This window comes from Diachasmimorpha longicaudata, chromosome 9, assembly GCF_034640455.1.
Source record: "Diachasmimorpha longicaudata isolate KC_UGA_2023 chromosome 9, iyDiaLong2, whole genome shotgun sequence".
Classification (NCBI taxonomy): domain Eukaryota; kingdom Metazoa; phylum Arthropoda; class Insecta; order Hymenoptera; family Braconidae; genus Diachasmimorpha; species Diachasmimorpha longicaudata.
The window spans coordinates 7,453,481-7,463,999 of NC_087233.1; the positions used below are offsets into that span (position 1 = coordinate 7,453,481).

At 40.5% G+C, this 10,519-nt stretch overlaps 1 protein-coding gene across 1 annotated transcript in view; it reads right to left on the reverse strand.

Moving 5' to 3' along the window:
- Positions 1-10,519, reverse strand: part of LOC135166050 (17S U2 SnRNP complex component HTATSF1) — a 40,969-nt gene that overhangs the window by 2,164 nt on the left and 28,286 nt on the right. The window contains exon 4 of the mRNA XM_064127979.1: positions 2,456-2,622. Coding sequence (XP_063984049.1) covers positions 2,456-2,622 — 167 coding nt within the window. The remainder of the gene's footprint in view (positions 1-2,455; positions 2,623-10,519) is intronic.

Here is a 10,519-nt window from a genome sequence, read left to right on the forward strand (position 1 = left end):
GTCTTTCATCGCGATTATTCGCGGAAAAAATTAATATTTGTTTGGGTATTTTTATAAGATTATTCAATCGAGATATTTGCATAATGTGAATGACACTCGGACGATTAAACCGGATGATTTTAGTGCAATCGAGAGATCAGTTTATAGACTGTTGGTTCAGTAGTGTATCGTGGATCGTCAATGATGATGAAGATTCAGGGGATTGGTCGCAAATGCTCGTAATGGATAACAGGGTAATTTTATAATCAATGATTACATCGTTCAGTATCTTAGGCGCCTAGGTAATTGAATATGCCCACAGTTTCGGACTCGACCGGAAAACTCAAATGACTCCGATGAGGTCATGCTTCTACGAAACTTAACGAGAAAAGTATCGTATTTGTCAACCGATGATTATTTACGGTGTCTTTATCGAAGCATTATTTTTAAAATAATGAAACACGAGGTGGTGCATTTTTTATTTTTCAAATGCATTCGAAATTCGTTTGGGTAATCGAATAATGAATATGAAGCACAAACAGGAAATTGAAATGCATGTGAATTCGTGATGACGCACATTGGGGTAATCGAAACCGGGCAATATCCGGATTTTTTGGGAGGGGAAAAAATGCCTGATGATCCGGATATCGATTCCGGACGACTCTAGAGTAATTAATGTCTACGTGAAATTTAGTCTTAACGCGAAAACAGATACAGTCATGTCCAGTCAAAAAATATATCTTGAGCCGTCATCCCTTTCCGTAAAATTAAATTCCTCTAAAATTAAAACCTCGTGGCCACCATCAAAATTCACCCCTAATTTTGGAGATTGTATCGCCTACCGACCCTCGGCTAAATAAACAGCTTTCCCGTGGTATCCAGCCAATATCAGCCCCAACATCATCAATATCCAGCCGTAAGGCAAAACTCTCGACGTGCAGTCTCCCGTTTGAAGAACAGTATTCCCCCCGAATCAAAATGGAAAATGCAACGAGGTCATGCCATTTTCTCTCCCGCCAACCGGTGCCGAATGCCTGGAGCGATTGATGAATAATCAAGCCAAATCATGGGAACAAAAACAATCTACAGTGGAATTTCTCCGCACCAGATTCATCCCGGCTCGATTATGCCAGACTAAGTGACACGAATAATCTCCAATTACTTTTAACTAATAACGGCATTCCTCAGCAATTTCTCTGTGGAAGCGTCGGCGATAATCAGTGAGAAAAATAGAGGGGAGATTTCCGTCTGGAAGAAACCGTGAGCGAGGTTCAAGGAAAATTATAAAATTGAGTGGCGAACCGCTGCCAACGTAATGCAATAATCCAGCGGTAAAGTGTGATTAATGGCACCTGCGGTAGGTACGAAATTTCACCTTGGTACGACCTGAGTAAAAGCTTTCTCGAATTGATAATAAAGTGCTCTGAATACGTACGCGAAGGTGACAAGTAGAAATTATGGATTCTTGTCGGTTTCTCGAGAAGATAGGGTCTTCCAAATGGTTTACTTGAGCGATTGGACATGGAAATGTGTCATGACGTTGAGACATTTACTTCTATCTTAATTGAAGATACTTCAAAGCTATTCCGTCATTAGTCATTTGGGGTAGCGTCACCGGGACGCGATATTAACCTCATTCAAACCGAGAATGAGAAGTTTTCGGTGACAGCCATTTTCTTCCAATTTATGGAAGTCCTGAATTATCGAGAGGGTGGAAATGGTGATGGCGGTACCAGATGTCGAACGAATTCCAACGGGAAATCATTGTCGCATCAGAAGAAAAATATTGAATCCATAGAGGTACATTCAGTAATTAAATGAGACAATCACTTGAGTAAAAATTATCAGTTCAATATATCAACTCGAGGGAAAAATGTGTCACTCCAGGCGCTATTATATTTGTATTGAAGAAGGAACTCTCATCACCAGTATTTTTAAGCTCAAGCATAACGGAACATGACAAACAAGTAAGATAAGTAATTAGACGGGTGCAGTCGACTGGGTAAATAAATTGGGAGGCGTGTGCATACCACGCGAGGCTCGTTTGCATGCACTCTCTTCCTTCTGGTCGGGCACGAACGGACCCACCAGTGTTTCTGACCGTGGACGCGCAAGGGTCCACGTAAAACTGAACCGCTGAAGGTACAACATGCCTCTTATTTCATGAAAGATGAAACGAGAAAAAAAATTATGTACGCGAAATGATGGCGGCTTGGAGATCCTCGAGTATAATGTCCACAGCTGCTTTTACCGAGCACCGCCAAGCAGTCTGGCCAAGAGCTATCCTCTTGATGATTACCGTTCTTCTCGTCATCATGCGAGGAGATTTACATACCCGACAACTCAACGAGAATACTAAAATTACGTCGTCAGTCTTCATTTCCAGAAGCTCGACTACTTGTCAATGAGGATCAACATCAAAATTCGCGAGACGTTGAGAAAATTGAATGTTTAGAAGATTTATTTTGCCACTCACTTGTCCTGAATTTTTTTCTGCCTGTCCTTGTCCTTCTTCTTGCGCTTGGGTTTCAGCGTCGGATCGTATTGTCCCTTCATCTGAAATTTCGCCCGCTGGATGGAGATGGTCTTGCCCCGCATCTGAGATCCATCGAGGACCTTCAACGCCAGATCTACCGACTCGACCTGACACAGACAGAGTGATTATCAATTAAGGGGAGGAAAATAAGGGAGAATTTTCTCGCCCTATCAACATCTCTCGTTTTTTGCTTTAACTACATTTTTCCGTCACCCCCCGATAGACTCATTCGCACTTGGTCCTCTGCGTCGGGAATAGGTGCCGGACACTTGGCGACAAAAGTAATTAACGCGTACCGACTAACAGGAACAAAAAAAAATGCGCTCAATGGGCCGCGCTTCCCTCAGGCTATTGTGTCCGACACGTTCCATTATTCACGGGAGGTAAATTTTTGCGTCTCTCTTGTCGTTACGAACAATCGAATTCTTCAAACTGATGACATTTTTAAAAAATGTTTTACCTGAGACCCGAGGTTGTGCCGCGGCACAGGGAAAAAATTAAAAAATGTAGCGATATAAAATTTTATTGGAAATTTATTGAACATTAATTGGAGTTTAACCGGAAATGTCAAAGTTTTTTCTCTGCATTTCCAATCCCCTGGCAATTTAAATGCATTCACCACATAAATTTCAAAAAATTTCCAACAGCGAATATCTTCATCGTTAACTGTTCCTACGAGCGTGTCCCGCATGTGTCGTTTAGCTGGGTAAACTTAGCGTCTCGATGAGATAAGCGTCAAAGTTTAAGGAAGCCTTGAAAATTCACATTTGCGTTCCCATTGAATTCGCAAGAAAGCCAATGTACCCGAGTTTTATGCACAAGCAGAATGGGAACGTGTACAGAGTGACGAATGACTAAATATGTATACTGTCAGTGGCGCCGGCTGCGTGACGCAATTGTGATGGCTCTTCCCGGTGTACCGCAATGCATTCATTACTTTTCATTATTTTTCACCGGCAGAACGAGGCTTTATGGCCCTGTAAGTCAACTTCGTTAACTGACAGGGAGAATAGAAATTTATTTGAGGAGATTAAACTGATAATTTATCGTGGAAAAGACATTAATCAGTGCGGACTTTTCAGGTTGGAATTGGGAGGAAACTCATTCATATCTTTATCGATAAAAAAAAAAACAATTTTGTTTATGATGCTTTTAGGCAACTCCAGTGAATCCGAAGGACAATAAAAATTCATTCCCGAAGATTACAATAAATTTATCGCCCCCAAGTTATCCTCAGGTATGAGCGTGAACCGCACTTTTCACCTCTAGTGCGAGAAAACTCGTGAATTTATCGGATTTGTTCGGCTTTTGTGAGCCCACGCTCTCTGACTTTTTCCCGAGGGTACAACGGCGTATCGGAAGGAACAAGAGCTGGGGGAAAAAATAGTGAGAAAAATTGCAGCTCATATGGAGGACTGAATGAACCCACGCGCTCCAGACGGCGCACCCTCTCTCAAGGATGCACAACGTCTCGGATTTTTCGCATGAAAAACCCGATTCTCTGGTGTGGAGTTTTGTTTTCACATGCTCATGGTGGATATACAACCGATGGCCGCCCACGTGCCTCGAGAAATGGATTTTATCGACGTTTCAGATATCAGGGAAAGTGGGGGTGTGCAGAGAGATAGATTATTGTGCGTGACAGAGGTAAACGATTATTGTTTCTCACCCAGAAAATTTAATAACATATTGAATGTAATATACGAGTAAAATATTGGAAATAATTTTTCAGAATGAAAAAAAAAACATAATAAAAAAAAATTAAATCGATACACTCAATGAAAAATGGAATAATTCTCCAATAAAATTGTCCTTCTCCGCTTGATTTATACCGAGACAGGACGAGATTCGATTAGGACATGATGTCACGCATTAGCATATTTATTCTCCATTCACCCATAATTTTCGCGAAAACCACGAGGACTCGGAATCAACGACGAATCAATTTCCTTCAAAACCGTGACTCAACAAATCGTTAAATCAAGCATGAGACAACGGGGAATTGAGCGTGAATACGATGAGCTAACTACCGATTCTGCCATGGTGATTGAAAGTGCAATATGATCCTGAAGAAAAAAGCACTCCCCATGTCGCGGCGCATTATTTATAACCAGCGCCATAACTCTGTCATTTCTATAATCGTAATATCGCGTAAGAGAACGGTTAGGTCAACATCGAACGGGGGAACAATCTAATTCCTGACTCGCGGGTCTCGGTAATTGTCTGTGAACTTGGAAACGTCATGAACACTTTTACGACCGGACTTGTGATATTTTTACGGTAGGGAGACGTGACGATCTCCGTGAATGTGACGTGTTTTCTGTTTTGCTATGCGAAGAGAAAAAAGTCTCATTTCCAAGGAAAGTTTCCGTTACTCTGGGACTTTTATTCCGTTTCAGAAATCCAAGTTGGAATGGAGAATAAATTTAGGTCCATTTCTGTATGCAACGATAAATTGGCCATTAAATTATTACTCCATTATCTTTTCGAATTATATCGATAAAGTATCATCTCACAGCTGTGCAAGACCTGTGAAATAAGCTCTGATTTTTCTACCCCTATAATTACGAAGTATCCTCGTTTGATACGAAATTAGGTTCGAATAGCTGCCAGATTCATAATTACAAATTCTCAAAGGATAATTGAGGAAAAAAAAAAACTGTCGAGAGTTCTCTCGAAATTTTCCGCTGGTGTTTGAAATCAAAGCGATAACGAGCTGAAGTTTTCAGAGGGATTTTCAAGTGGAAGCCCCCACTAATCCTGAGTAATTCCCCACATCAAAGCCTCCCTCCCAAAGCCCATTAATCGGAAAGAAATATTTTTGCCGGTGGTAAAAAAAATTGGAACTAAATAATTATTCATTTCTCACAATTGAAGCTCCTTCCTCTCCCCAAACTACAAGTTTATTAATTAAAAAACTACACTCTGCTGAAAATGTACGGCAAAAAAAATTGAATGAAAAGCTTTAGGGAAGTCGAATGCCTCGTATTTCTCCCGGTGCAGTGTTACCTATTCCACGCCTCTACCCAGTGCGCAAGCCGTTGAAAATAATTACGGTAATCTAAAATCCTCCAGGGATGATCATACGGGTGGTCTGCAAAATTTACAGAGCAGATGATTCATTCCCCGAGCTCACATAACTTAACATCGTATTCCTCATACCCAACGTTCCCCGCGTAGTCTCATCAGATTGAGACAAATTCATTTGACTTTCCATTAATGTTTTTTTTCTCGTTTAATATAGTGTATATATATAATGTAATGGGAGAGATGATTTTTCCAAAAGCTCTAGGCAATTTCCCCTGAATTTTTCTCTCCCCGTAGTTGATCGTAAATTGTCGTGCACGAGCTCATGAAAACCCAATACGCAATTCCTAATATCCCCTGACCATGAATCAATTAAAGCACTGGGTAACTGGTTATCACGTGACATCTGATATTTTAATCAACTCCATTAGTACAAACTCCACTCGCGTTCCAATACAGTTGTTAGCATTAGCGCTATTTCAAAGTCATTAAATGGAGATATTTGCCGGCGATTCTGGGTAGTTGGGTGAAACTTCGTGAATATTTTCACCGATTTCCCCCGTCTACTCGCGATCATTATAACTTTTTACTTCTTATTTGTCTTATTTTCTCTGGCTGATTATACACCAGTGAAAAATCAACAAGCCAATTTACTCGTCAGACAGCCACCGCCCTATAATCATCAAATATACCAGTCTGTTATTTTATCCGCCACCGGAAGTACATAAATTTGCAAATTATTTTCAGTACTAGAAGTCAGGGCGAGAGGCTGATTTACACCCGATGGTGAATTCTTTATGGGTTAACGATTCATACGGAATCGTTTGACGACGTGCTTCCACTGACCAAACTAACGCCTGTTTATTGTTATAAATATTTGACGCTGATGTGTAGGCTACAAGTTCTTTGACTTTTTCAATTTAATTTTGGGTTCGCGGCCTGTCCTCGCGCCTCGGGGACTCACCGAGCTGCTGGACGCAAATAAATTTTTGTTTATTATCGTTCAATACGCGATTCAGAGGAAGATGGGAAGTTTCAAAGGAAAAGTCCACAACGACCATCGCTCCGGTGGCTTCTGGTGGGTTCTCTGATCAATTTTACTGATATAATATGCGAATTTTTATCGCCTCTAATGGCCGGCCACCCGTGGTATTATCTATTCTCGGGTTGATTCGGTGCAGAGATAAGAATGAAAGTCAACATGGGAAATTCCTTTTAGCACTTAATACGAGGATTTTTACAGTGATTTGTAAGTGGGTGTTTTCGGAAATTGCGGTGCAATTAATGAGATGAGAGATCCAATTATTTTCCAACGTTGGAATTTACGTTTATGAAATTAATAATTAACCATCAACATCGTAAACTTCCTACTTAATTCCGAAATACTCTGGATGCTAAATCGTCGCCGCGATGAGAATTAAAATACATTTTTAAATTCAATTAAAAATGAAATTGCCCATAACTGTGAAGCCCGAAATCAGCAAATGATTCGCATATTAATTCCCCGAATGGAGTGGCCGGGAAATTGAATGCATTGGATATTCCACGGAATCGATATCCCAGTCAAATAAAATCTGGACTTTGATTTAATCGATTGTACCGAGAAGACGATCTAAAAATTCGTAATGTTATAGATCATAAAGGCAACCAATAGCCGTCTCGGGCAGAGATGTATCTTGGTACTTTCGTGCTGAACAAATACACTAAACTATGTGCACGGCTGAACTCCAGGAAAATTGCGCAATGACGGAAATGCACATCTGGTAAAATGTAAAATATCAGAGACGAGGCGAGGACGAATAAGGCACGGTCTGTTTCTGGTCTACATAAAAGGAAACAAACATCCAGTTTTCTTCATAATTGGAACATAAATTAAGTCGTGCTTGTTCCCTTTATCTCCGTAAGTTATTTGGAACCCTCCAATTTATTACGACACTATTGTTGATATCAATTAATGGCCTGAATTCTCCGCAAAAAATAAATTTAGCAAATATAGTTAAATCATAAAATTGTTAGAAAAGTCAAGAGCACCGGGAAAGATCTATTATCATAGAAAAATACAGTTGATAATGTTGTCATCCGAAAAATCATATTTCATCCTCATCGTACACCTTTCAACCGCTGCTTGTTAATTACCGCAATTGCAAAACTCGTTAAACATGCTAAATCATATTAATTGCCGGCGCAGGTGTTGGCGTACTGTTGAAATGAATACATTTCCTCGGCTCATTCGATCAATCACCGCGTCTCGACAGTATGCTAACGCATTTCGAACTTTAACACATGCACAATTAATTCATTAATCACCAACGGTTGCATAATCGCCCACTGGAGTAACCCATCACCACAGTATCAATCATCTTCATCAGTGGTATAATTCACTTCATTAGCATGAGCGATATCCCCTGCTCCCGAAAAATGTCGCGAGGTCTATCTCGTGTTCTGGGTAATTTGATAATGCCGATAGTACCTAAAAAATCGTTTGAAGGGCACCCACGATAGTCTTTGCCCATGGCACGGGTCCAACCGTAATTTTCAACCGGAGCGACTCCTCCTCCCGTAAAAATTCGATTCCCGTATAAATAAAATATCCCCGTTGTTTTTATATTCAACAAGTACAGTACACACGTCACGTTATCACAAATTCCTTTCAAACAACATTCCACCTGAGCTCACTAAAATTGACAATCCAAATTGCCGCGATCTGTTGTAGAAAACCGCTGGATTACGTGGAATAAATTTGCCCAGAAAATACCGGTGAATGTGTCGAAGCTCAACGTTGGTCAGTTGATTTATGCAATAACTATTTACCCCAAAGTGGTATTTGATTGTACCTTGTTATTTCACTTATCTCGTATCGGTTAATGCGAAACAAAATGCTCAACGCACGCTTGAGCGACGAAATTAATTTGTTCTATTATAAAATTACGTACGTCGACTGAATTATCCTAATGATAATATCATTTCTCCACGTTTTGACATCGTAATATTGAATTTAAAATAAATAACATAATGAAAGAATTGCGTCACTAATGGGAGAAAATTTTCATCATTTAATTCCGGGAAGTTGAAGCGATTATTTTTCCCACATAGCAATGACTCGGCTCATCTTCCCCGTAACCCAAGAAAAACAATTCTCATTCCTTCCTGCTGGTCGATAATTCGAATGATCTGATAAATAAAATTCAGACATCCCACTCGAGAAGCGAGATAGATATTCCAGCACGTGTGCAATCATTAGAGCTACCCTACCTCCCTTTCCCCCCCAGTGGTCGAGGCTGCTGTGAAGTTGCTCTATGTTCGAGTGCATCGACCGTATTAATAAGTACAGAAAAACGTGTTCACATCGACGATATCGATCTCGTCTGTTTGTCATTGATCCACGATTCACAATCGCAATCCACTGGGTCACTCTCAATCCGGAATTTTTGTCAAAATTTTTTAAAATGTGTCGGGACTGATTTTTCCTTCAGAAATATTTTTTTCATGAACAAAATAAGTTGGAAACGACCGAGAACTTGAGGGATTGAATGAAATATTATTAAAGTATTTATGTGCCAACCTTTTTTAATGCCTAAAAATATTCCCAGAAATTCCAATTATTAGTGTAATTGTAAACCCTCAGGGAGCAGACATTTTGAGGGATTACTCTGCAGTTTCAACTCAATGATTCTTCAAATGGCTAGAGAATAATTGCCATCCGTGGCAATAGCTCACTGCTGTAGCCAACGATGTGGGCGGTTACACTGCGGCGATCGGGCATATAATTCAATTTACCCCGATGTGTTCACTGTACTCGCAGGTAGGGGTAGTTGGGGGAGGTGAGGGCATATGCCGAAAGTCCATCCAACCTTTTAGGGCCGACGATCCCATTAAATCCCCGGGAATCCAATTATTTACGCTGAAAATAATCGGTTTTGTGATTTTCCGCGGATAATGGACCACCTCCCAAAGACTGTATTATTCGCGAATATCCAGTCGTGTTTCATGGAATACATCAAAGGAAGAGGGCTTTTCTCTGACTTGATTAGAGGATACAGGTGTGCTCATTGGCCGTGTAAAATGGATGAGACAACGGATTTCTTCTCCCCGGGCATTTCGACGAACGTCGCTATGATCACTATCGATTCACCGGGAATCTCGTGAATGATGCAGTGTCACAGTGGCATTTGTCGAGTTTCAACGCGCGTATTTACTTTTTTTGTCCAGTACATTTTTACGGATTTCAATGGACAGAGATTTTTTTACTATTCAACCAGTGAACCGAAGCGCCATAAATACGATATATTTTCATTTATGAACGGAAACACGGGATGAATATTAATTTCTAGGGCAGAGGGTTTTATAGGGTGCTTTTGTTCACGAGAATTTATGACTCGACACGCGAACAGAAATCTACAGTAAAAATTACCGTACTTGCAGTAATTTTGCACCGGCGATCGTCGGAGGAATGACAGGAAGAGTATTTTTTTAGAAAATATTTCCAGAAATTTGGCAAAAAAAATCTCGAGGACTAGCCCTGCAACAATTTACTTCAAACTATTGGCCCAGTTCATGTCAATTATCGGGTCAATACCCTGTGTCCTCGGTCAAAGGTAACGTTACTTGATCACCTCGCAATGATAATTCAACCGGTAAATAAATAAGGATTACGACATTCCTCAGTAAACCCGTCACAAGACCAATGGCTCCCGTAGAACTCCCTCTCCCCTTACTCCCCTGGAAAATGTGATTTCATTGCCAATAGTGCGTCATGGAGCGCACAAAAGGGCATCAAATATCTCCCCAAAATTCACTCGAAAATAAAAACCGGTCCCCGGACAGACGGTAGATGCTCCTCTTGATCTGGTGCGCTCGAGAGAAAAAAAATTCCCCCCAAAAGTTTACGACTCCGAGGACCTGCATTTGAATTCCACGATGACATAATAGTGAGTCACTTGTTGCGAAATACAGGCGGATAGTGATCTTTGATCATTC